This window comes from Rhinolophus sinicus, linkage group LG05 (assembly GCF_036562045.2).
Source record: "Rhinolophus sinicus isolate RSC01 linkage group LG05, ASM3656204v1, whole genome shotgun sequence".
NCBI lineage: Eukaryota > Metazoa > Chordata > Mammalia > Chiroptera > Rhinolophidae > Rhinolophus > Rhinolophus sinicus.
The window spans coordinates 177,475,938-177,502,359 of record NC_133755.1 but is presented as its reverse complement, the minus strand read 5'-3'; the positions used below and the strand labels follow the sequence as shown (position 1 = coordinate 177,502,359).

Below are 26,422 nucleotides of genomic sequence, written 5' to 3'. Positions count from 1 at the left end.
TCCATCTACCGTAGCTTCAATTTTAAATTAACTTGAATGCACTTCAAGTTTCATCTCCTGTCTAACAAATTTTCACTTCATGCAAACTTAGCATACACTAACACTGTCCCTTTCCACTTCTATTTGCAGCTCTTCGTTGCATTCCTTTCTCCTTTCAAATCTGCTTCTTCCTGTTGGGATCAGGAGCCCAAATGAGGTTAGAATTTGTCCCTTTTACCTTCACATTACTGTTTATAATAAATTGATTTTCCTATTTTAAAAAAACACCACCCTCCCTGAGCAGCAACAGCTGTCATTTACTGAGATCACCCACTATAGGCTAGACACAGTAACAAGTGCTTTGCATAAACCTCATGTGTACTTCTGCTACAGTGAGCTCAAAGGCAAAGAAATTTAATATAACCAGAAATCAAAGAGTTCGTAAAATGCCTTTATTCTTTACTTATAAACATTTAATTTATCCTTCAAGTTAATTATAATTGGTGACAGTTTTTCTCAGATACTTCTCTCATGTCCAATGGAGGGGAAGAATTTAGCCCTTGACTAAATAAAAAAACAGAAAAAAACGGAAGGATGGGATGCCCTTAACTACTAACAACATTCCGCAGTTACATTATTGCATAAAACTTCCAAGCTGGCTGTGCTTCCAGATGCTCTCTTCTGATGGAGGTAACAGCTGGCAGCTTTACATTTGTTCCAAACAATGCTGCTATTTCATTCATAGATCCTCCGTGGCTCCTGTAGTGTCACGCCACCTTCTGTCATAGCATTCTGTAGTCGTTTCATCTGGTTTTAACGATCAGAAAAAAAGGGAAAGATTAAGTCAAGATCACAAGTAAGCTGGCAATAAACAGTTCACTTACCAAGAAAGAAAAATAAACAACTGACTTGCTTTTTGCTAACTTCCCAGCCTACACTGGTTTTACAGAAAGTGATCTTAATAATGACATAGATAAGAAAAACGAGAATGAAGAGTTGCCAAGGATTAGTAGCATTTTAAAGTATCACCCAGAGAAGATGAAGCAGCCTGGTTGACATCGTTGCTGTGGATCATTTGCCGTGGGTTTGAAACCTGCCCCACACTGACTCTGGGCAGGTTACTTATATACACAACAGGGAACACTAGTCCTGACCCTTGGGCTGCTGTGAGGATGAAATCAGGCAATGTACCTCAGAGGCTGACCCATGAAAAGAACTATTATTATTATGTAGGTACCTAATGTCAAGAATTAACACAATACCTTTCAAACAAGTACATGAAAACAAAAATACCGAGTCTGAGGCTGCCTCCCAAGGAGTTGGTTGATAGACCATGAAGTTGATTCCGGCCTCTAAGCATCGTTCTGCCAGCACTCGGCCTACACTCTCACAAGCCACTACGTTTTTAGTGCTGTAAAGGTGCTTTTTAATAGCCCATTCACGAGTGGATGCCGAAACCACAACCTGGCCGCTGCGATGCTCAACAAGCGCTTCTACGTGATGCTGAGTCCGTACAACTCGCAACCTAAATGAGGTGAGAAGAGAAAAAAATCATAAAAGAATCGTAACGGTAAGTGACCTCAGGTGAATAAATGCTTAAATATTTCGTTCATTTACTTCAATGTACTTAACCTGGAAAGGTGTTTTTCCTCTGCCTTTATAAGGGTGTTCTCAACAATAAATAAACCAAACATTCCCACTTAACCTCAAATATCCAAGAGAAATTTGGTATTTCTGAGAGCTGAGACTTATTTACACAGCATCTGCTTCAAAAAGGATTTAAGGAGGCAGAGCTAAGTTACTGACCCTATAATAGGTAAATACTTACTCTATGCTTTTATTGTCCAGCTAACACCAAAATAAATGTAAGATGGATCAAACACTTAAATGTAAAAACAGAAATCTGGAGTACTAGAAGACAACATGGGAGAAATTTTTTATAATCTAAAGAAGGGTAAGCCTATTTAAATATGACAAGGAACAATGTCATATGGCTTTTGTAGAAGATTGACCAAGTTTTCTACACGGTAAAATACAAAAACTAAACCCTTAAAAGGAAGTCAAAACACAAGCAATGAAACAAAAAATATTTTAAACTCAAATACTGTTCAAAGGGCTAATTACTGTCATATGTAAAAAGCCTCCTATAATCAAAGAGAAAATAACCACTAACTTAATAGGCAAAGGATTTGAACAGACTATTTACAGAAAAGTATTAACTTAAGTCCATAAAAATATACCCAATCTCACTGATAAAATGCATACAATTCATTGCAACATTGTTTGAAATCATAAAAGATAACCATCAATAGGGAGCCAGTTACCTGAAAAACCCATGCAATGGTATTCTATACAGTTACTAAAAAGAATGAAATAGCACTTTATGATGATGCTAACATTTACTGAACACTTACTGTGCCAGGCACTGTGATAACTGTTTACAAGTATAACTCATATTAATCCCATTTCTTTTCTTTCTTTTTGGCTGCAGAAACAGGCACAAACATTTAAGTAACTTTAGCAAGATTACAAGTAATGGTAAGTAATGGAGTTAGGATTTAAGTCCAGGAGTCTGGCTCCAGAGCCAATGTCCTTAACCAATCAAAGGATTTCCAAAATGTATCGTGCGTGCGTGTGTGTGTGTGCACGTGTGTGTGTGTGTGTTGGAGGGGAGATGCAAAACAGTGTGCATGGTGTGCTAAGATTTATAATTTAAAAAACTACAGTTTATACTTACGTGCATAGACTCTCTAGAAGGCTACACAAGAAACTGTATTTCTTTTTGGATTTTATAACACATGCACCATGTTTCCCCGAAAATAAGACCTAGCCAGACCATTAGCTCTAATGCATCTTTTGGAGCGAAACTTAATATAAGACTCAGTATTATTATATTACATTAATTGTAATATATTTATATATTATACTATATCATATTATATATTACATTATAGACCCAGTTTTATATTGTATTAAAATAAGACTGGGTCTTACATTAATTTTTGCTCCAAAAGACGCATTAGAACTGATAGTCTGGCTAGGTCTTATTTTCGGGGAAATGTAGTATATATTACACATTTAAAAATTAGGCTCATGTTAAAGAAAACACCAAAATTACAGATTACACTGAGATTCTTAGTGTGAAAAAGCACTAGATTTAGAGACATGGGTTCTACTCGCGGTTTTGCTGGGAGCCCTAGTAAAAATTACAATCTCTTAATCCAGGGGTCAACAGACATTTTCTGCAAATAGTCAGATGGTAAATGTTTTAGGCTTTGTAGGCCATATGGTCTCTGTCACAACTGCTTAAATTAATTTAGCGATACTAGAACAGCCAGTTGAGAACGAGTGATGGTTATGTTCCAATAAAACTTTCTTTGTGGATAATGAGATTTGAATTTTATATACGAGGTGTGATAAAAAAAAATACAGTAAATGTTTAAATCAAAAAAACTTATTACTATAAAAGTCACATTGCCATTAACCTCCCTCAAAATACTCCCTCTCACTTTTAACACCCTTATCCCATCATTCTTACCACTTTTTGAAGCAGTTCTGGAAGTCCCCTTTCGTGAGTGTCTTTAGTTGCACTGTTGTGGCTACCTCGATGTCCGGAATCAATTCAAAACATTTATCTTTCATGGTCATTTTGACTTTGGGGAAGAGCCACAAGCTGCACGGTGCCAGATCTGGTGAATAAGGTGGATGAGGACACACCGTAATGTTTTTGTTTGACTTTAATTACTTAAATGACCCAAAAATTACTATATGAGAATCGATGTGACACGGAGCATTGTCATGATGGAGGATGAAACCGCCTGCCCACTTCATGTTAATGCGTTGCTCATGATCCATGATTTACAGCACTTTAAAACACACCTTCTCTCAACCGTAGCTCACACCCAATTGACTGCACCAAATAAGTTGAAAGTTGTCACACAACTTTCACACAAGTTTTCACACAAGTTGAAAGCGCCACTTCCCGTATTGAAGACCCCCGCCTTTCCACTGGATGGCACTCGGCAGCAGCATTCACCATAGTTTTTTATCATAATGGAAAGGCTCTGTGTCATACATCACTTCTGGTACGGCAATTTCTGTCAAATAAAAAATTATGGTGTGTCCTCATCCACCTTATTCATGGGATCTGGTACCGCACGACTTCTGGCTCTTCCCCAAAGTCAAAATGATTCAGGGCATTGAGGCAGCCACGACAGCTCAACTAAAGACACTCATGAAAGAGGACTTCCAGAGCTGCTTCAGAAAGTGGCAAGAATGATGGGATAAGTGTGTGAGAGGGAATATTTTGAGGGGGATTCATGGCAATGTGTTTTTTACTATAAATTTTTTTATATTTAAACATTCACTGCATTGTTTGTTCCCACCTTGTAATTTTCACGTCACAAAATGTTATTCTTTGGATTTTTTCTAACCTTTTTAAAAAACATACAAATGTTCAACTTGCAAACAACGTTGGCCCATGAGCCAGTCTGCTGATCCTTGTCTTAACCCATCTGTTCAACAAACGGGTAAAGTCACTTCCTACTACATTATGCCAAAATTCTATACTGATAATACCATGAACAGAGCAGATAGAGAAAAATATGGAAAAATAGACTTTAATTACTTAAATGATCCAAATATTAAGTGACAGTAATTGGTTGTTTCAAAAAATTTTAGATTTAAGATCCCGATTATTTCAAAATGGAACTGCTTACTCCCTTTGACTCCTCCCTGTACACACTAAATAAAAATGCATCATAACAACTGTAACACTTTATTATTCCTATCCCATGTTCCACTATGAAACTGTTAAGACTTTTGCTGACAGGGATGACAACTACCTTATCTTTGCATTTCCTGCATCTAGCACAATGCCGAAGAGGTAATACAGGACTAATGTTTGCTGAATGAATATATCACACAGTTATGATTTCTGACTTGCTTTTATAACTTTGTATAGTCCTTAAGAAATATTCTATTTTTAACAAATCCTCACCAAGTAGATACCGTGTTTCCCTGAAAATAAGACCTAGCAGGACAATCAGCTCTCATGCGTCTTTTGGAGGAAAAATTAATATAAGACTCAGTCTTACTAGGTCTTATTTTCGGGGAAACACGGTAAGAGTCCTGGCTCTTGGGTCAGACAAAATATGTTTGAATCTTAGCTCTGGTGCTTACTAACCCTATGTCCCTAAGCCTCAATTCTCCTGCTTCTGTAAAATGGGGGACATTACTGAACATGCTTAGTAAGGTAGTTTTAAGGATTAAAGCAACTAGCATAGTTCCTGGCAAATAGAAAGTGTTCAATAAATAACCACCTTTATAACAGACTCCTAACTGATCTTCTCACTTCCACCCTTGCCCCTTAAAAATGTGTTCTCCTGAAAGCAACCAGAATGAGCTTTAATTCAAGCTCAAGCTTTAAATCCTCTGATAGTTTCTCACTGCAGTGAAAATAGTCTCAAGTGCTTACTTTGACTTACAAAGCTAATAATCTGTATCCTGCCTACCTGTCCATTTTCATCTTACACCATTCACTCCTTTGCCCACTGAGATCCAGGTAGACAGGCCTCTTAGTTCCTCAAAGACACCAAGCTCTTACCCCCACCCAGTTTCCTCTGCTGGCAATGCTTTCCTTGGCAGACAGTTTGGCTTCTTCCTATCGCTCAGCGGGGCCTTAAGAGACACCCAGTTCCCCATTCAAACACCACCCTCTTTACATTTTCTCCCTGACACATGCTGTTTGTTTGTTTGTTTCAGACCGCCTCCTTCCGTTAACCCCTCCTCTACCCTCTGCACCTCAGCTTCCTGAGAGTCCCCAGCAGCATCCGGCACGTTCCTTGAATGAATTGATGAAAACAATTTGTGCATTGGTCTTGCAATAACTAGCAGACTTAGTTACCTGTGCCAGAACTCACGGGAGGGCCACACTGTCCTCCAACCTCGCTCTTTCCTCGCTACGGCTAAGAGCTCCAGGTTCCGGGGGTTCCGGTTGGTGAACTCTGGGGCAACAGCTTCATTTTCCAGAGGGTGCACTTCAGGCTTCACCTCTGGCTTCGAACTGGTTGAGAGCGCAGCGACCCCACACCCTAAGAATAAAACCATCGCAAACGGATCTTTAAAAATGACGAATACGTTCAAAACAGGAATATTCCCATCCACTCCCCCAATCTCTTCGCCTGGAAGGGGAACAAAAGGTATGTTTAGTCACAGGGTGTAGTCATCACAGACCCCAGTCCTTAATTTTCTACGATTGTCATCGCAATGCTCGTTTACTCTTCAGCTGGGGTATGTTGACTATAATGTAAGAAATGCAAACGCACATTTACTGTGCAGGCCCCGGGGAGTAATGAGAGAAGTGGAGAGATTAATTACCGGGGTTCCTGCAAACCGACAACAACTCCCAAAACCGCGACCGAAGCGCCATCGTTGAGAGGATCACCCGCAAAGCCTCGGAAAAGCCTCGCCTCCTTTCCTCACCGGCGTCCCTGCGACTCGCCGGCCGCGGCCATGTCAACTCAGGGAAAAGCCTTAGGGTCGCGTAGGTCATCGACACTTCGACCCGGAACTAACAAGTTCACTGCCACTGAGTGGCTGAGAGGACAACCTGTTATCTCCGCTCCTCCAATCATCGCTTACGCTGGGATGCACGCAGCCGCCGGAGTCCACCAACCACCTCGCAGTACCGCACTTGGGGTGGGGCGTGACCCGTTAGCCTGTGCAATGGTCTTTTTGCAATTTTTTGCTGGGGTCCGCTGAAGGCACCGGGGACTCTCCGAGCAAGTTCCTACATTTAAGGAAAACAATTACTGTATAAGCTATTGCGCAAGACTGACTCAGAACCGCAACTCTACCTCCCTCGCACCGTATGCCAAGCTCCACCCTACGGCACCACCTTTTCTAGAAGGCGCTAGAAAGTGCAAACGCGCACGCGCAGCCCGTACCTTGCGGGAAGCTTACCCGAGCGCTTTCTCCCTCCAGAGGTCTAAGAGCCTGACTTCCGTTCTCTTACCCTCGCGTCCCTTTCATTCGCTAATTGGGCGAAAGTACTGAACCCTCTTCCGGCTTCGCACTTCCTATAGTTCTCGCCTCGTCCCATTCTTTCCCGCCCTGCCCCGCGAGGAGCGGCGTTCCCAGCAGCCCCTGTGGCGGCGCTTAGGCCCGTTCCACGCTGTCGCTGCCGCTGGTGTGGCCGCCTCCCGGCCCAGAGACCGAGACGCCAGTTGTCCGCCGTGTGAGTGAAACTCGACGTGTTCCCTGCCGCGAAGATGGAGGGGCCTTTGTCCGTGTTCGGCGACCGCAGCACTGGGGAGGCGATCCGCTCCCAGAACGGTGAGTGCGGGCAAGGCCTGTGTCGGGCCGACTGCGGTGCGGCCCCCCCCAACCCCCGCCCATCCTGCTCGGGCCGTGGCTACAATCCTTGCGTTTCTTTCTCCCCAAAAAAGGGTCTGAGGGGTGGGGTGCGTGTCCGACCCCCGGCGGCCTGGCCACTGCTAGGCGGACCGGCAGCGCCCTCTCCCGGTAGGGAACGAACGCCAGCGAGCGCCGCACGTTTTTCAGAGCAGCGCCGGAGGGACGTGGTTGGCGGTGCGCGCTCAGGCCCCGATGTTGAGAAGCGAGGCCCCGGTCCTGACACGTGACGGCCACGCCTGGAGTCTCCTTTGGTCCGATTGCTCTGCTCCCCTTTTGCCGCGATTCTAACCAGTGGAGCGTCTCTCTCAATCTCTAGGTCTCGGTTTAGGACCATTAACCAGAAAAGAGGAGTTTCAACTGCTCGTTTTCACTGAGGAGCAGACGGCCAGTGGCTTGCCCAGTGTACCCTACCGGTTATCGGCAGTAGATGCCGGGGTCCCCATGTCCAGACCCAGTGCTTACCTCCCCTGTCGCTGACAGCATAAAATAGAAAGAGCAGACGAAATTTCAGTTGGATGTTAGCATAGCGTTACTTGAAATGAATTTATTCTAGTAAACAGTACGCGTTAAAGCATTTGTTGTTGAGCCTCTTTTGATAGTGTTTAACTTTGACGTCATGGATGCCTGTCGGTCTTACCGTTATTTGATAGATTCTTAATTTTTGTCTTACTGTTATCTGATTGCTAATTTTTGTTTTGAATGAATTCGAAGTAAAGTCAGAACTTTTGGGTTCCCACTTTTTTGATTCACAGGTGAAGACTTAAAAACTGCCAGTTTTAATAGCTAATTTTTTAAATAATTAGGTCAGATTTGTACATTTGGAAAATTCAGAAGCTGTTGGATGTCATTTACTTTCTTCAGGCCGAAATGATTGTCCTTTGAAGTAGTGGATTTTTCTAATTTCATTATTTTCTTCATTTATACAGTTATGGCTGCAGCTTCTATTGCCAATATTGTAAAAAGTTCTCTTGGTCCAGTTGGCTTGGATAAAATGTTGGTGGATGATATTGGTGTAAGTACAGCTATGTTTTTACTTTACATAGAGAGAATAGGTCTTAAATATTTTGCTGTGTAAATTCTTTGTATTTAATCAGAGTGCTGGTATTGGAGGATGGTGTGGTAAAGGTGGGGTTTACCACAATCATAATGGGGTTGTGTTAATTAGGACATCCTGTTTCTGTAAGATAATTGTTTTTCTCTTCCCTGTAAATGTCTTAGGATGTAACCATTACTAATGATGGTGCCACCATCCTGAAGTTACTGGAGGTAGAACATCCTGCAGCTAAAGTTCTTTGTGAGCTAGCTGATCTGCAAGACAAAGAAGTGGGAGATGGAACTACCTCTGTGGTAGGTAGTTGCCGGTAGATGGCTAAATACTAATTGTTTTCCTAAAATCAGACTTTCAGAAAGTGAAGCCATAGTGAGTTATTTTGCTTCTGAGTCAGAAACAAGTTACATATTTAAGAGGGAGAAAATTTAATGTGTTTTTTGGGTAGTGATTCAGAAACAATTTGAAGGCTGAATGGTTATAGCTAGTTTGCACAATTTAAACAGAAAAGAAACTTGAGATGATTTAATGTGATCCTCTCATTTTAAATGTTTCCACAAGTTTTATGAGTTTTTTTCCCTCAACTATAACAGTATTCATACATCACAGTTTTATTAATACTGTGTTTCCCCGAAAATAAGTCTTAGCCGGACAGTCAGCTCTAATGCGTCTTTTGGAGCAAAAATTAATATAAGACCCGGTCTTATTTTACTATAAGTCTAGGTCTTAAATAATATAAGACTGGGTCTTACATTAATTTTTGCTCCAAAAGATGCATTAGAGCTGATGGTCCGGCTAGGTCTTATTTTCGGGGAAACATGGTAGTTTCTTTTAAAAACTTGTCCCCCTCCTCCCCATGACCTGAGACTTGGAAATTTCTAAAGCCTTCCCTTTGTAATTATCTAAAGAAGAAAAATGTTACCAGCTTATAAAAACAAGGTGTCTTTATATTTTGAATGCTGACAAGGCAATCTCATGAGTTCAAAATGGGAGTATGAAAAAATGTGATCAATAGCATGACATAAACTTCAAGGTCATCATCACATTGATGTAGTAGAAGCACTATTTGGTGAAGAACAAATAATAATTTGTTCTGAAGAAACAAACAGTAGTTTGTGGGAGGAAATGTTGGTATTTCTAAATTAAACTGCAAGCCATGAGAGAACGGAATCTATCTCGTCTGAAATAATAATAGTCTTTGACCAAGTAACTTATGATTTTTTTAATAAAATGATTATAACCTCCCCCTGGAAGAAGCAGCCAGAATTAATGAAGTCTTTTTAATTTAAAAAAAAAAATTTAATGTCTTTGTATGATTTTTAAAATAAACCAGGTAATAAATAACCTACCATAGTACATGTCATTTGAGTAGTTAGACTCATTTAGCGTCTGTTGTATACTTAATCTTTAAAGGTAATGGATATATAATATAGTCCTTTACTATTTTACTGCAAAGCTAGTTTATTAGCCAGAACATTTTTCTGGCTATGGCCATTTGTGTATTGAACACTAGTTATCTTTTTTCAAGTTTCTAATAATTAGTTATTCATTTCACTGCCATCACCATTCCGGTGAATAATATCTGATCATTTTGGTGTTTTTACATATGCATTGTGCATGTTGAGTGACAGACTAATATTAGAGCAATGAATGTTTTCTCAACAGGTAATTATTGCAGCAGAACTTCTTAAAAATGCAGATGAACTAGTCAAACAGAAAATTCATCCCACATCAGTTATTAGTGGCTATCGACTTGCTTGCAAGTAAGATTGTCTGCATTTGGAGATAATTTTGTGTTATTTGATGTAATAATTGGAAACTGTTCAATGTTTGATGACTAAATTTTATTTTGGGAAAATTGTATTTTAGCATTTAGGTAGTAATATTTGAAGTAGAGCCAGTATCAGAGTCTTTTTTTTCCCATTTGACTACCACATTTTCTCCTAATGATAGATTTTAGTGGCTATGCTTATGGGATAGATTAAGATTGCCATGATCTGAAGAGGGAGGAGTTATTTGTGTCCTCCCCCTATATGAAATGGCTGAACAGAAAATTGGTGTTTATGACGTTTTGACCCTGATAAAAGTTTGAGTAATGAATTTATAAGTGTTTTCTCCCTCACAGGGAAGCAGTGCGTTATATCAGTGAAAATCTAATTATTAACACAGATGATCTTGGAAGGGATTGCCTGATTAATGCTGCTAAGACATCCATGTCATCCAAAGTCATTGGAATGTATCCTTGTGATGGTCCATAAAGAACTTGGCGTTGGTTTTGTGCCAGGTGATGCTGTATTGAAATTGCTTGTTCCCTTCCCTGCTTTTCTAGGGGAAAAGGTAAAGTGTGTGTAAAAGTAGTATGAATTGCAGATAGTACTCTAGCATTTTGGTGGCATGAATAATGCTTATTTCTTTGATGAGATTGCAAAAAAGGAAGTGCCTTTGAATTACCCTTGATTTTCATGTGCACACATTGTCCATTCCAAGTCTGTTCTCCTTAACTGTTGCCTTAGGAATGGTGATTTCTTTGCTAATATGGTAGTAGATGCTGTACTTGCTACTAAATACACAGATGCAAGAGGCCAGCCTCGCTATCCAGTCACTTCCATTAATATTCTGAAAGCCCACGGGAGAAGTCAGATGGAGAGCCTGCTCATCAATGGCTATGCACTCAACTGTGTGGTGGGATCCCAGGGTAAGGCTCGGGATTGGGCCCTATAACAAGAGGACTAAAGATTAAAATCAGCTTTTTGTGGACTGCATACCGTTCATCTTCAGGTGAACTCGCCAAGCTGTGCACTTCCTGTTCTTTAAGGAAGCCCAGGGAAAAAGGAAACGATATCACTTTGTCAGTTTCTCTTTAAGTAACTTAAGCACCTATAACTTGGGGGAAATGCAAGTTAGAAGTACATGTGTTTAATGTCATAAAAATTTGTTTCTAAGGCTTAATGTAACAAAATCTGAATTTGTGTTTACATATAACATAGTTTAATATTTTTGCTGCTTTTTATTACATTTTAAGGATAGATGTTATAAAATGTAGCATTAATAGTTACTATAAAGGAACTTAATATTATATTCAATTACAGGCATGCCCAAGAGAATAGTTAATGCAAAAATTGCTTGCCTTGACTTCAGCCTGCAGAAAACAAAAATGAAGCTTGGTGTACAGGTAGTTATTACAGACCCTGAAAAACTGGACCAGATTAGACAGAGGTATGTTGAGAGATTGTTTTTGACTTTGAAAAGGGGTGTTTGTAAATCACGCTTCTGTTAGAGCAGGTGATGGTAAACTAACAAAAATGAGCACTGCATCTCATGGTTAACAGTGCAGGTGATCAAGCAGGTAGTATTGTGTTTCCCCGAAAATAAGACCTAGCCGGACAATCAGCTCTCATGCGTCTTTTGGAGCAAAAATTAATGTAAGATCCAGTCCTATATAAGACCTGGACTTAATATTATAATAAAATAAGACCGGGGCCTTACATTAATTTTTGCTCCAAAAGACACGAGAGCTGATTGTCCAGCTAGGTCTTATTTTCGGAGAAACACGGTATGTCTGCCTGCCTCCTGATAGCTTCACCTGAATAAATAACACAGGGGCTTCAGATAAAACTGAACTCTCATACTGCCCCCAACCTATCAGGATTTATTTTACTCCAGGAGTCACTGGCTGAACCTCCCAGTTACCCAAGCCATACTTAGACTTCTCTGTTTTGGTCATCTGTATCTCCAATTATTGTTTTCCTTTCCTGTCCTTCACCTTTCCATTGCAGTTTCTACAATGACATCAGGAGATCCTTTTGAAAACAGATTTGATAATACTGTTGTTTAAAATATTAAACTTAGTCCAGACTCTTCAACACACCTACAAGGTTCTTCATTTTTTGGTCCTAACTGCAATTTTAACTCTGGACCCCTCTTGACTCCAGGCCTTTAGACTTTCCTTGTCCCTCCTGCCAGGCTGCATTTCTGCTTCTTGTGTATAATCTCTGCATTCCACTGTAGAAACACTTGCCCGGGACTGGGTTGAGTCTGCCTCCCTGCTAGATCATTGAAGGCAGGGACATGGTTTCCTTTCTAATTCTCGGTTAGGAGCTCAAAAGGGGGAAAGTGAGACCTGAGTGGTAATTTTTAATTCCTTGAACTTCTCTGTAATTGGACTGATTTAAATTCTGGTCATAGAAAGGAATGGGTGGTTAATATAATTTAATCTGCAGTTGTTTGTGAAACATATTTAATGGAAGTTAGAGCTATGTTATATAAATGCAGAAGATAACTTTTGGTTACAACTCAAATACTTTATCTGCAGAGAATCAGATATCACCAAGGAGCGAATCCAGAAGATCCTGGCAACTGGTGCCAATGTTATTCTAACCACTGGGGGAATTGATGACATGTGTCTCAAGTATTTTGTGGAGGCTGGCGCTATGGCAATTAGAAGAGTTTTAAAAAAGGATCTTAAACGCATTGCTAAAGCTTCTGGAGGTATGTCTTTTGCCATCTCAGACATACTTTGTGACCATCTCTTCATATTGGAATGTCAGCACTAAGCAGTTTCAAAAACAACCATTTTTTACTTCTCCTTTTAATGATTTGTGTTACAAATATATTTCTAGAGTCATTTTTCATGTGACTGGAATTTTTTTCACCTCAAAATGACAGTTCCAACTTAGGACAAAGCTTGACATCTAACTAAAACCCTTAAATATTAGGTTGGTTCAAAAGTAATTGTGGTTTTTGCAATTTTTAATCACTTAAACCGCAATTACTTTTGCACCAACCTAATAATTATGTCACTATTACAAATGTTTCTGAATCTAAGAAAGGATATGAAAATATTCATGGGAGAACAATATTCACAGATCTTTGTAATTACCTTAATAGCAACTATTCTGTCAACCCTGGCCAATTTGGAAGGCGAAGAAACTTTTGAAGCCTCCATGTTGGGACAAGCAGAAGAGGTGGTACAGGAGAGAATCTGTGATGATGAACTGATCTTGATCAAAAAGTAAGAGCTTTCGAAATTATAAAGCTATACAGATTTTGTTAATGAATCAAAATGGATCACCTTCCCATTTATTTGCTGCTGTAGTCTTTCAGTGATATGAGCAGTTATACGCATGGGATAAAAAAACATTGGGCCACAGTAAATTGAGGTGGAATAACTGTTTCATCTCTTCTGCGTGGTCTAGACATTGCTATCATGTCCACATGTCACAGAAGCAGAATTTAATCAGGGTGCTTACTGTGAATTCCTCTGTAGACTTATTTTAGAAAAGTACTTTTAAGAATTTCACTTTATTTTTTTTTAATAGCACTAAGGCTCGTACATCTGCGTCCATTATCTTACGTGGGGCAAACGATTTCATGTGTGATGAGATGGAGCGCTCCTTACATGATGCTCTTTGTGTGGTGAAGAGAGTTTTGGAGTCAAAATCTGTGGTTCCAGGTGGGGGCGCAGTAGAAGCAGCCCTTTCCATATACCTCGAAAACTATGCAACCAGCATGGTAAGAACATCTCGAGCGTTTTGGCAGTATACTTCATCTGAGATCTTATCTGCTGCTGTGGGCTTTAATTTTCTTTTTGTGAAGACACATTTTCTTTCTTCTTAGGGCTCTCGGGAACAGCTTGCTATTGCAGAGTTTGCAAGGTCTCTTCTTGTTATTCCTAATACACTGGCAGTTAATGCTGCCCAGGATTCCACTGATCTGGTTGCAAAGTTAAGAGCTTTTCATAATGAGGCTCAAGTCAACCCAGAACGCAAAAATCTAAAATGGTAAGTATACGACTTCCCTGTTTTTCATTGTCACCTGTGTATCATATATCAGTTTTCTAGTGATTTTATTAGCACTGATGTCTTAGGTTTTCCTGACCTCTAGGGAGTCACTTCACCTACGGCACAGTCTCACAGAGGTAGAGGGGAGGCTATTTAAGATGCTAAATGATGTTGAGACTATCATCTAGGCTTTTCTGCAATTCAGTGCTGATTTTGTTATTTATAATTGGCTACTTTCGTCTTAAAGGGATCTACCATAAAGTCCCAAGATTGACATATGGAGTAGCTGGAATTAATGAGCCACCTAATCAATTAAAATTAAAGGAATGAAATGAGAATGTGTTATATAAGAGGCCATTTAACAGTATTTTTTTTTCCTAAATTGTAGGATTGGTCTTGATCTGGTCAATGGTAAACCTCGAGACAACAAACAAGCAGGTGTGTTTGAACCAACCATAGTTAAAGTAAAGAGCTTGAAATTTGCAACAGAAGCTGCAATTACCATTCTTCGGATTGATGATCTTATTAAATTACATCCAGAAAGCAAAGATGATAAACACGGAGGTTATGAAGATGCTGTTCATTCAGGAGCCCTTGATGACTGATCAGATTTCTTTTATTTATAACAATGTTAGCTGCAGTTGTCTTGTACCTTCCGTATTACACATTAAAGTACAATGAGCTGTCAAACCTTGGGTTCTTGTGAAGTGGGAGATGGCTTCCATCTTCACATTGGTCCTCTGATTTCATATAACCTCGTGCCTTATTAGTTTAGAAAGAAGTGAGGTTCAGGCTTAGTAATGAGCATGATTAATTGTTAAGCAGTTTCATCCTCTCTGAACACACATTGCTATTCCCATCCCACCCCCAACACACAGGGCAGCAACACCACGACGCGCAGCCTTTCGCTCCATTGTGTGTAACAGGGTAACAAGGATCCGACAGCCAGATGCTCCAAGAGGATGGCCCAAGGCTATAGCCCCTCCTTGAATGTTGAGCTAAGGGGGAAAAAGATATTTATTCTATGAATATGGGGTTAAAATCCTACTTTTTCCTCTTAATGTTATACCAGTAAATCAGCTACCCTTTCAAATTCAGTATTTTAATGCTTTGGAACTGATTTATACCTGTGACACCTGTCCTGACTACCTTCCCTTAATTAGATTAAAAGGTTTAAAATGCCCTGTTAGTGATAGAAGTAAACTCATGCAACCAAGGAGTTTTGCCTTCAGAAGCAACAAAATAAGTGAACTCCCTGGTTGGTTCCAACAGGAACTTAGTAGCCACCCGTCACTGTATAGCCAGTACTTGTCACTGTATAGCCAGTACTCGGGACATACTACCTAACTCCTTACACATGGTTTGCTGTTTACAATCTTAAACTGATACTGGGAATGTTCATTTGCAAGCGCTCTGGAGTGCTTGCTCACGTTTACCTTCTCCGGGTTTAATCCGAGTTCTTTAATTATTGCAACAGAGAGGGCTGCAAAGGCTTCATTTATTTCAAACACATCCACATCTTCCAGTGACCAACCAGCTTTTGCAACCTAAAGGAAAGATTAATGGAAAAGGTCTAAAAACTCAGGTGGAACCATTCTTCATTGTAGCTATAGAATATGCTGTGTGATACTGAAGGATCTCTAAAAACCCACTGGGTTGTTCCTACAGCAGCCTAGTAACACATTTTGCCTTGGTGACACCAATTCTAATAGGTTAAGGATAAACTCTTGGAAATTCTAAACTATCTTCAGTTTTGAACCAGTAACATCTGTTATGTGTGAAAGGTGATCTAGCAGAATCAGTTCCTCTAAAAAGCATATGATCCAACTGTACTTGGCTGCTTTTGTGGGAGGGAAAGTAAAGAGACTGATATGAGCTCATTTAAGGCTAATAGGAAGACTACCAAAAGGGACACAAAGCAAATGAAACCTGATAGGAATAAATACGAAAACAAAATCCAGCTCAAACCTGCCATTTTGAAGTGGAAAGGATCTGACAAAGTACAAAGGGGGCCAAAAAAATGTATGTACATTTTAAGGAAAACAAAATTGTAATAATATATATCAAAAAAAGATGAATATAAGTCACGTTTAACTTCTGCAGTTACAAGGGTTGCTCAAAGTGGTTACCATCAGCGTCCAGACACTTCTGATTACGGCGAACCACTGCTTGAGCAACATTGACCCAAGTGTCCACTTGTATACATATTTTTTGGCACCCCCAGTATAAAGGGCAGAACTTAATACAGAATAACATTACTGGTCTTGTAGTCTCCAAAAGGTATCAACAAACTAAAGGACAGACACCAACATTACACACACTCACAGCTTGCTTTATTGCTGGAATTGGTCCTGTTCCCATAACAGAAGGTTCCACACCTGCTTGTGACCAGGAAACTATCTGTGCTAAAGGTGTAAGCCCTCGTTTATCAGCTTCTGACCTCTTCATAAGAACCACAGCTGCAGCACCATCATTTACTCCTGTAAAATATGAATGTCTTGATTTCTAAAATAATGTTCGTTAACTTATGTACCTGTGTCTACTTTCTCTAAAACCTGAAGACACGAATTAAATTATTAACACATTTGGCAAAGCCATTTGCCATATTTTGGACTTTACAGTGTAGTTTAATAGGGTAAGTTGGGCAATATGACATAACTGACCACAGAACATTCCAATGGGAGAAAAAGTTGAAAGAGAAAAGAAGTGGGGGAGGGGAGACTAACGAAATGAAAGACAGCTTGGACCTCACAGGAGGTACTGGGAGTTTCCGGTATTGGAAAAGTACAAAGGTAAACTCAGAGGTTCCCTAATTTGCTTTTTCATATGTACGTCTGGGTAAGATACTGAGAAACCACAGAAACCGTATCCATTATTTCAGCATATATAGTTGTCAATAAATATGGAGAAATTAATAAAATACGATCTATGACCTTTTCCTATAAAGCAGCTAAAACAAGGTCTTAGAATAATTTGCACATAAATAGCTAATGAGATGAAACTGTTAAAAAGGTATTAACTTGGTAGAATTTGGGATTCCCCCAACAGCCCAACAGAAAATCTAACCGGAAGCATTAGCTGGGGTGACTGTTCCTGTTCCATCTGTAACGAAGTAAGGCTTTAGCTTAGATATGGCTTCTATGTTGCTTCCATGGCGAGGAAACTCATCTGTTTTAACTTCAGTAAGACCTGAAAAAAGGAAAATCAATTGGCTAATTAGAGCCAATGGTAGTCAGCATGCTAGGAATGGTAGATTCCTCAGACATGATACCTTAAGATTTTTATTTGGAAGAAAGATTTATTTAGAAATACTTTCATTGCAATAGGAACAACACACTAATAAAAATAATTTCCATATCCATAGCTCTTTCTGAGGAAGTTAGTTACCATCAGTTCTTTGTACAAAATATTGCTATGGTTTGGGATATAGGACTTGGCTGGTTACAACGGACTGGATGGGGGAGTGTCAAAGCCAATCTCATAAGAGATGTCAGTTATCAGTAATAGAACTGACTGGAGCACTCTCTATTAGGTGATAGCAGAGTGGCCCGAGAAGGTCTACCCAAGAAATATGAAACGCACACAGAAGCAACAGGAGGTAATGGATGTTTACTTCTGCGGAGACTTAGCCTGCAAGGGCAAAAGGTCAGCTGATGCCTCCTGACACCCATGAGCCAATGCTCCTCTTTCTCATGAAACCCGCTCTATGCTGGCACAACTTCCCATGTTTCCTCACCCCATAAACACCCCCCCCACCCACACCCACATTCAAGTGTATGCAGGATATATCTTTTCTTTGCAACCTGCAAGATATAACTAAGACAATTTATAAAGTCCCATATATTATTCTTTTGGATATATTCCTCTTCCCTATAAACAACAATGCTAATGTTTAAATCATGATTTACCCACCTTTTCTAGAAGATACAAAAACTGGTACAATCTCTTTGTCAAAATGGCCAGCTTTCTGTGCCCTCTCTGTCCTGTTCTGGGACAGAACTGCAACCTGGTCCTGCTCTTCTCTACTCACTTGCCATTTTTTGGCTACATTTTCAGCTGTGAAAGAAAAAATCAAAGCAATACACATTTTCAGGAACTGGCTTTTGGTAGCTCAAGTTTGTCACATCTAAACAAGCACTGACCCCGCCCCAACACTAGCAGGCTCACTGGTGGGCTGAGACGTGTGTGTTGGCAATCTTGCCTCCCACTGGCAATGGAAATGTTGCAGTGACTCAAGCCATTTTCTTTTTTTGCTTCCTCTTCCTCTCTTTTCCTTTGTGTATAATTTTAAACTCAGAAATTTCCTTTGTGCAGGTTCACCGATTGTTTATTTTTGCCCCTATTGCTTCAGCATTCTCTTTCTGAACTGAGAGAAAGTTGTAGACATTATAGTCCTTTATCCCTAAATTTTCAAGTATTTCCCCCAAACAAAGCCATTTTCATACACAAACCACAGCTATCAAAATCAGGAAATTCAACATCGATAACAATACTAGTACCTAATTCTTGGTCCATGTTCAAGTTTCACCTGTCATCCCAACAATGTCCTTTATAGCTAATGTATTTGTTCAGTCCAGGATCCAGTCTGGGACCATGCACTGCATATTTCACTGTCAATCTCTAGTTCCCTCTTATTTGGAACAGTTCCTCAGATTATTTGTGTTTCTTAACCTTGATATTTTTGAGAGCAGGGGCCAGTCATTTGGAAAGATGCAAAACAGCTCATGACACCTCGGAAAGGGCTTGAGAGCTGTATTTTTAATGACTATCTCTGGTGATGTTGAGGCAGTTGGAGTATCACACTTTGAGAAACTCTGGCCCAGACATTAGGACAAGTAAGACTGGTCCAGCACACAGCGCCTTCCATGGTTTGCCCGTGACCTCCAGTCTTCTCTGCTGTGGCTCTCACTCGCAGTGGTGGAGATGCCTTGAGCCTTTCAGTTACCCACATCTCCACACCCTTCCCTCCCTCTTTGGATTTGCACACTGTTCCCTCTGCTTGGAATCTTGCCCTTTTCTATTATCTCAGCCATAATTTATATTGCTCAATGACCCAGACTCATGGCCACATACCTTTGAGCAAGGTGCTCAAACTCGCAGGGTTTGTTTCTTTAAACCTAGGCCACAGAAGCCTTCTAGATGGGTGACTAATGAAGACCTGATTGTGTAATGCAAACAATACAGTTAGGTACCAGACATACTCGTTTATCTCTGATACTGCCTCTACCACAAAACCACAATTTGTGAGCCCTTGTTTTCTTCATCTAGTAAAATGACATTGATCCAGAAGAATTCTGAGGTACTTCCCACCTCCTAAAATTCCCTAATAAACAAGGATTCACAAAGGATAAAGGGTTATTTCCTCACTTCAGTTCATCAAAGGGAAACTGTCCGTGTCATCAGGGATGCAAAACGATTAGGACATTGTCCCTATCCTTAATGAGAAAAGCACCTGTGAAGTCAATTACTATATGATTTTTAACCTTTTTACAGTAAATATGATTTCGACTATGTCTGCCTTACCTGTAACGCCCATATGATAGTTGTGAAATGCATCCGTAAGCCCATCATGGAGGATACTGTCAATTAGTGGTGTTTCCCCCATCTTGACTCCTGTCCTCAAGTGAGCCAAGTGAGGAGCCTGGAAACAATACATATGGATTGAGGCTTGATTGTAACTACTCCTTCCCTTAGGATTCCACTCAAAACTACCCAGTGGTCCCTCAGTCCTCAGCTAGTCCCCCTTGTGACCCTTCTCCCCAGGTCTGGCCCATCCTCTTCCTCACCTAGGGTCCAGGGCCCAAAAAGCGCTGGAATCAGCAGACCTCTCCACCCTGCCTACTCTTGGGAACCTGTTAGTCTCCTACCTGTACACTTCCCATCAAACCTATCCCTTCTGTGCCCTATTTCCTTAAGAACTTCCTTTATTCTTTCCAAAGAGGCAACTAGTTATCTGTTAAATGAAGAACTCATCTACGGGCTTAAGTGACGCTAACAATGTGATACTTATTTTGATGGGAGATGTATGCCCACAGTGAGAATAATCAGGTTGTTTAATTAACTGATGGGGAGGGATTTCTGGACAGGGAGTCCTGTTAACTCCTACCAATGTAATAGCACGTATAATACAATGGGAAAACTTGGAGTCAGAGACCTGTATTTGAATCCTGGCTCTGGGCCTGAGCGTATTTCACTGGGAATGACACCATCCACCTATAATAGCTGTGGTGACTGCAGGTATAAAAGCAAGCACCTCATAAAGTACTACACAGATATTAGTTGGGTCACCTCAGAATCACTCTGATTGTGTTGGTTACCTTCAGCCTACTCTCTCCTGGGCCTCAGCAATGCCTGAGCTGAGTTGGCCTCTGCCCAAGAGAGCCCCAGGTCAGACCCTGAACTATATTAGGAAACAGGGCTTGAATATACACACACTCCCTTGTAAAGACAGGGCAGAACATGGGCATTGTTCACATTTCTAATTAGGCTGTGTGCTTCTGTGATCGTGCCTTAAGATAGTTGGGAAGATAAGAGGGTAACTTAAAGAGGTAAACCTCCTTTTCCGCTGTGCCACTTGGAGCGATGGAACTTAGTGAAACAAATGCCACCTGGAAAACCTATTTGAGAAGGGCACCTCACCACTCCATGGTCCTCTTTTCTACATTCTATGTCTCCCAAAGGTCAACAAAATGTAGTCCCTGGGGTCCTCCCTGTCACATGCAGGAAGGTAAGTGGCAATATCTGTCTCTCACTTTTCCTCTCAATGAGTAAGAAATGTAAGACCAAGGATATCTACCAACTAATGTTATAGGCATACCTCAGAAAGTATCCGACACTTTGGTAACATTTTAGAAAAACTATTTTGTTCTGATCACACTGGTTGATAGGCTTTTTCTTCAATCTTGATTTCCCATCGAAGTTGAAAGTAATTTACATTCAGGTAGGGCTCAAAGCTGAATCCATTTTTTGTTTATTTGTTTACTGTTTGGTTCCAACTCTGATATGCATCAATTTACTCCGCTATGGCATGGACATGAACTTATTTGCAAGAGGTCAGTGAAAACCGTCTCTTCAGAGGCCTTACCTTGCTCATACTTTCCATGCCTCCTGCAACCACAATGCTGGAGTCTCCTATCCCTATTGACTGTGCTCCAAGGCACACGGCTTTTAGGCCAGACCCACAAATCATTTGGCAGGTCCATGCTGGAACAGAGTAGGGGATCCCTGCAGCCACACTGGCTTGTCGAACAGGATTCTGTCCACAACCTAGAAGAAGGAACACATAGTAATCACAGCGAAAAATAAAATGTTTGGGTAGAAGTATATGCAAAATCAGGCGACTGCCAGCTGGGTCACCTGCCACTGCCAATCCAAGCCCAACTCCACCAGAGGCAAAAAGGTCTATGTACACTCGACATCTGTCATAGTCTAGCCTTAAATAGGTATTATCTTGTGCTGTTCTACACGTTATGGATATAAGCTTTCTTCATCTGTTAAGAAGGAACTGTCTTCTTGACCTTTTGATAGGGCTTGAATATACACACACTCCCTTGTAAAGACAGGGCAGAATGTGGGAATTGTTCATGTTTCTAATTAGGCTGTGTGCTTCTGTGATCATGGCTTAAGATAGCTGGGAAGGTAAGAGGAATACTTAGAGGTAAACCTCAGACAAGATGCACTTGTTTTCTTGCTTAATATTCACCACATCATGTTTAACTGGTTATGTAACAAGTTATGTACAACATGAATACTGACAAACACATTTCTAGAAGTCAACTGTGGGGGATTCCTTCAGGGAAGAAACTTATCACACACTTAATTTAATCAAAGAAGCAGAAAGGGGGACGGACTTGAAAGTTTCAAACATCCTCAATCACCACTATCTGTTATCACAGGGTCAATGTTTATACAATTTATATTTATACACTATTGCAAATTCCAGATATATCCATACTTAGCCCCTTTCCTTGGTGAGTTTGTTGGAGAAAAAAAAAACTAGCAAATGTGTCATTGACAAAAATTTAGAGATTTTTAGAGATCATAGTGTTATTAATCTGGGATTAGGCTAGAAACTAAAAACTAAACATTGAGAATAGCTGCAGGAAAAATATTTTAAAAAATAGTATCAAAATATTCTCTGAATTAAACTTATAGGACCCTAGTTAATAAGACAATATTTAAGGTTCCTGCTTTTTAAGCTACAATGAATTATGAGATGTAGTCAAAGAATATGGTGAATGTAAATTTAAAAAATTGTATTATAGTAAAAAACACATTGCCATTAATCCCCCTCAAAAATACACCCCCTCACTTCAAACACACTTATCCCATCGTTCTTGCCACTTTCTAAAGCAGCTCTGGAAGTCCTCTTTCATGTCTTTAGTTGCGCTGTCATGTCTGCCTCGATACTGCGAATCGATTCAAAACGTTTACCTTTCATTGTCATTTTGACGTTGTGGAAGAGTCAGAAGTCACACGGTGCCAGATCCGGTAAATAAGATGGATGAGGACACAGCATGTTTATTTGACAGAAACTGCTGTATCAGAAGCAATGTGTGACATGGACACTTTACATCGTGAATACAAAATATGGTGAATGCTGCTACCGAGTGCCATACAACAGAAAGGTAGGGATCTTCAATATAGGAAGCAGCACATCGAACCTTAGTAACAGTGTATGACAAGTTTCAACTTGTTCGGTACAGTCAGGCAGATACGAGTTACAGTTGAGAAGGTGTATTTTAAAGTGCCATAAATCATCCTCCATCATGGCAATGCTCCGTGTCACACATCGCTTCTGGTACAGCAATTTCTGATAAATAAACACATCACGGTGTGTCCTTATCCACCTTATTCACTGGATCTGGCACCGTGCGACTTCTGGCTCTTCCCCCAAAATCAAAATGATTCAGCACATCGAAGCAGCCATGACAACACAACTAAAGACACTCATGAAAGAGGACTTCCAGAACTGCTTTAGAATGTGGCAAGAATGATGGGATAAGTGTGCTCCAAGCAAGTGGGAGCACTTTAAGGATTAACGGCAATGTGTCTTTTACTGTAATCATTTTATTACTGTATTGTTTAATCATACTTCGTATACATGCATTTAAGTAAATAACTCCTCATAAAACTTTTATGTATTTATTCATAATCCCCGTCTTCAGGTACTTAGAGTTAACAAATGAGCATTGAACATAATTAGTAGTCTAGCATTTAGTCATCATTCTCATGAGCTCCATGAGAACGAGGCTTTCTATCTGATATGAACATTGCTTATCGCTTGCTGATAGAACAGTACCTGGCACATAGCAGGTACTCAGTAAATATCTGTTATGTGATTGTGGAGGGTACCTGGGCTTAAGGAGGACAGATGTGGGTTCAAGGGCTAGCTCCACTTCAAACTGTGACCCTGGAAAAGTTACTTGATCTCTCAAAACCTCATTTACTCATTTGTAAATGGAGATAATCCAATCCAATAGACTTACTGAGAGGATTAAATAAGGTAATGAAAGGCAAGCACTAAGCACAGTGCTTTAAGGCCCAGCACTTAGCAGGACTTCGATAAACATAGCTATTATTTTTTTTATAATTATGTGGAAATATTATAGAGGTGAGAGGTGGAAAAGATAACAGAGAAACCAGTAGTTAAGTACCCTAGACAACTGAGTAAGTCTGAGTCAGGGGTTTGGGAAGGACGGAGTGACTGAAGGTAGCCAGCCTGAGGGTGGTACTCATACTTAAAGCCTTGAAGAGTAATGAGAAAGTGGTAAGCTGTGACCTTAGGCCCAGAGGGACAAGTCGAGACAGGAGAATTGGGAAGAAGAATCACAAAACTACAAAGTAAATACAAAGAAAAATGGACAGGTCTCAGGGTAAGGACAAAGGTCGGCCGTTACTGAGCATGACGTAATATCGCTACAAATAAGTAGAATTTATGCTACCAAGTGAACAAGAAACTAGTTATAATTAACTAATTAGGAATTGTCAGGGGTTGCTGGTTTATCAAACCAGGCGAGATTGAAGCACATGGGTGACTCACCTACGCCCCTCCCAGGAATGGTCTACCCTCTCTGTGAGGAGATGAAGCACAACCTACCTAACCAGCTCAGGAGACCCACGGGGGGGAGGACGTTACCTGTGTTGTTGGAGCCCTAGTCCCAGCACATAGCACAGTGCAGGGCACAAAAGAGGAAATCAATGCATTTTTTATTGAATGTGTGACCCTTTCGGGAAATATGGAGGGTGGCGCATCCTCGCCCAAGGGTCAGGCTGGCCCTGCTTCTAAAGAATGAAGAGGAAAGTGGAAGATGGTCGTCTAGATTCATTCACGAAAAGCATATTACAGACACTGAGCAGAGAGAAGCTATTCTCAGACTTGGCAGAGAGGCGACAGAAAGCATTCCAACAGAAGAAACTCCCTAAGCAAATATGTGGACGCAAGACCGTAAGCTGGGGCGGGAGGGAGCCGGTCGTTGGTGGGCTGCTTCTAATACACCTGACCCCCGCCGGAGTCACTGAGTTACCTGCTGCCAACACATGTCCAAATATGACCTCTGACACCTCTTCGGGAGACACAGCGGCCCTTTTCAGAACTTCTTTGATGACGGCCGCGCCCAGGTCGTGGACAGGAACGGTGGACAAGGCACCATTGAAGCTGCCTAGAACAGAAGGGGACGCGAGGGCGATGAAGGGGCCGCCCACGGCGGGGCGCGGGCAGACCCGGCTTTCCCCCCAGCACAGGCGCCCACCGCAGCTTGTCTGGGTTGAAAGCGGAGCGCGTGTGACTCGCAGCAACCGAGACCCGGGCCGGCGAGTCCCAGAGCTCGGGAAGTCGGGGACCCGCGGAAAGTTTGCCCGTCCTTGCCTCAAATTCCAGAGGATGGGCCATGATTCCCTAACAAAAGCAGGCGACCCTCCCGAGCCTCCAAGGGCTTTGAAAACTCTGCAGCACTAATGAGACGGAGACAATTTGCAGTAATCCTCGTCCGACGAGCAATTCCCCTGACCCTCGCTCCGGCTGAGACCACCTAGCAGCCCCGCCCCTACAGCCACCACGCCGACGGCCACAGGGCTGACGTGACCGAGCAGGGAGCTCGCGAGGGAGCGCCTCTTTCCGCCAGCCAATGGGAGAGTCGGACGGCTCGGTGGCTCTACCCGGGGAGCCAATCAGCACGCGGAAAGGAAAGACCCACACCGGACGGGGGGCGGGGCTGTCGGCGGCCGCGCGGAGGGGGGGGGTCGTGAGGCGTTTCTGAGGGTCCCAGGCGTCCCCGGGGTCCCCGCGGCCGCGCCAGGCGCGCCAGCCACTCACCTATGGCGGTCCTCGCCGCCGAGACAATGACCACGGCAACCGAATCTGCACTCATCCTGCCACAGGACCACTTCACGCGTTGCTGTGGTCCCGATGCTGCCGCCGAGTGAAGCAAAGCCTTTCCCACCGCTGATAGACTATCGCGGGGGGCGGAACTGCGGGTCGGCCCGCCCACCGCCCTCTTGGCGCAGGCGCGGGGGGGCCCCGTTGGCGGAGCCGGGCAGTGGGGAACCCAGGCAGAAGGCGGGACCAGAGAACCCAGTGAGGGAGACACACGCATCTCACCACCATCTCAGACCCTTCTGTGAACACGCCAGTGTTGTATTTTCTTCCCCCTCATTTCTTCCACCTCCCACCCCACTCCAGTTCAAGCCGTTGTGTCTCAGTCTAGTTGTGTAGGACACAGCTCCCTGGCCCATGCTGGTGTTATGAGCCTTGCGCTATCCTGGGTTGTGGCAGCTGGTCACTGGTCGTAGGTCCAACTGGTTGTTGGGCCAATGCTCACACCACAGCTCTTGCCGGCTGTCAGCTGCTCACGATGGCCACCAGCCACTCACGCTGGCTGCCGGCCACTCATGGTGGCACCGGGTAGCCCACGGCAGCGCATGGCAACACGTTTCAGCACACCACAGCCCACAGCAGCTCAGGACAAGCTCTGGCTGCTCACCACAGCCCAGCTCCACAGAGAGCTGTTGTTCACAACCTTAGCTACAGAGGGTGCAGCTCACTGGCCCCCGTGGGATCCAACTGGAAGCCTGGCATTGGGAGTATGGTGCTCCAATCACCTGAGCCAAGGGGCCGGCCCTGTAGTTTCTGTCATGATGTTTTTGGTTTTTTGGGGGCGGGTGTTGGTTTTTTTTAACTTAAGTATTTTTCGAGTAAATG

The 26,422-nt window shown here is 41.9% G+C and overlaps 3 protein-coding genes and 2 non-coding genes across 6 annotated transcripts; 3 read left to right on the top strand and 2 right to left on the bottom strand.

Annotated features, from left to right (window-relative positions):
• Positions 1–409: 409 nt before the first annotated feature.
• MRPL18 (mitochondrial ribosomal protein L18) lies at positions 410–7,060 on the bottom strand. Of its 2 annotated transcripts, XM_019749636.2 has the most exons (5): positions 6,943–7,060; positions 6,358–6,769; positions 5,885–6,071; positions 1,273–1,504; positions 410–786 (listed from the first exon to the last, which is right to left on the bottom strand). In XM_019749636.2, exons 2-5 carry the CDS (start codon positions 6,530–6,532, stop codon positions 715–717), a joined length of 666 nt encoding a protein of 221 aa, XP_019605195.2. In that variant the 5' UTR covers positions 6,533–6,769; positions 6,943–7,060; the 3' UTR covers positions 410–714. The 2 variants fall into 2 exon arrangements, with proteins under 2 accessions (XP_019605195.2, XP_074189872.1); XM_074333771.1 differs by lacking the exon at positions 6,943–7,060 and having other exon boundaries at positions 582–786; positions 1,422–1,504; positions 6,358–6,657.
• On the top strand, positions 7,061–14,913 carry TCP1 (t-complex 1). Its single transcript, XM_019749625.2, has 12 exons — positions 7,061–7,314; positions 8,322–8,407; positions 8,614–8,742; positions 10,109–10,206; positions 10,569–10,679; positions 10,957–11,138; positions 11,533–11,659; positions 12,756–12,931; positions 13,331–13,454; positions 13,762–13,954; positions 14,060–14,223; positions 14,612–14,913. Exons 1-12 carry the CDS (start codon positions 7,251–7,253, stop codon positions 14,826–14,828), a joined length of 1,671 nt encoding a protein of 556 aa, XP_019605184.1. The 5' UTR covers positions 7,061–7,250; the 3' UTR covers positions 14,829–14,913.
• Positions 10,360–10,499, top strand: LOC141571981 (small nucleolar RNA SNORA29). The gene has a single exon (XR_012497015.1). It is a non-coding gene; the product is annotated as a small nucleolar RNA SNORA29 (small nucleolar RNA).
• LOC141571975 (small nucleolar RNA SNORA20) lies at positions 13,515–13,644 on the top strand. The gene has a single exon (XR_012497009.1). It is a non-coding gene; the product is annotated as a small nucleolar RNA SNORA20 (small nucleolar RNA).
• On the bottom strand, positions 14,822–25,695 carry ACAT2 (acetyl-CoA acetyltransferase 2). Its single transcript, XM_074333770.1, has 9 exons — positions 25,538–25,695; positions 24,750–24,884; positions 21,308–21,489; positions 19,747–19,864; positions 18,136–18,279; positions 17,290–17,412; positions 16,549–16,703; positions 15,660–15,770; positions 14,822–15,221 (listed from the first exon to the last, which is right to left on the bottom strand). The coding sequence occupies exons 1-9, from the start codon at positions 25,590–25,592 to the stop codon at positions 15,051–15,053; spliced, it is 1,194 nt and encodes a 397-aa protein (XP_074189871.1). The 5' UTR covers positions 25,593–25,695; the 3' UTR covers positions 14,822–15,050.
• Between the last annotated feature and the right edge of the window lie 727 nt (positions 25,696–26,422).

What these genes read in the sequence shown, in the direction of transcription:
- MRPL18 (XM_019749636.2), bottom strand. Translation starts at nt 6,532, where the DNA reads ATGACCTACGCGACCCTAAGGCTTTTCCCTGAGTTGACATGGCCGCGG. An exon ending in TCCCGTGAGTTCTGGCACAG is followed by an intron (nt 1,505 to 5,884) that starts GTAACTAAGTCT and finishes CACCTCATTTAG; the next exon opens with GTTGCGAGTTGTACGGACTC. An exon ending in GGGAGGCAGCCTCAGACTCG is followed by an intron (nt 787 to 1,272) that starts GTATTTTTGTTT and finishes CGTTAAAACCAG; the next exon opens with ATGAAACGACTACAGAATGC.
- TCP1 (XM_019749625.2), top strand. Translation starts at nt 7,251, where the DNA reads ATGGAGGGGCCTTTGTCCGTGTTCGGCGACCGCAGCACTGGGGAGGCG. An exon ending in GAGATGGAACTACCTCTGTG is followed by an intron (nt 8,743 to 10,108) that starts GTAGGTAGTTGC and finishes TTTTCTCAACAG; the next exon opens with GTAATTATTGCAGCAGAACT. An exon ending in GAACTGATCTTGATCAAAAA is followed by an intron (nt 13,455 to 13,761) that starts GTAAGAGCTTTC and finishes TTTTTTTAATAG; the next exon opens with CACTAAGGCTCGTACATCTG.
- ACAT2 (XM_074333770.1), bottom strand. Translation starts at nt 25,592, where the DNA reads ATGAGTGCAGATTCGGTTGCCGTGGTCATTGTCTCGGCGGCGAGGACC. An exon ending in CTATCATATGGGCGTTACAG is followed by an intron (nt 18,280 to 19,746) that starts GTAAGGCAGACA and finishes TTTCTTTCACAG; the next exon opens with CTGAAAATGTAGCCAAAAAA. An exon ending in TCGGATTAAACCCGGAGAAG is followed by an intron (nt 15,222 to 15,659) that starts GTAAACGTGAGC and finishes TTTCCCCCTTAG; the next exon opens with CTCAACATTCAAGGAGGGGC.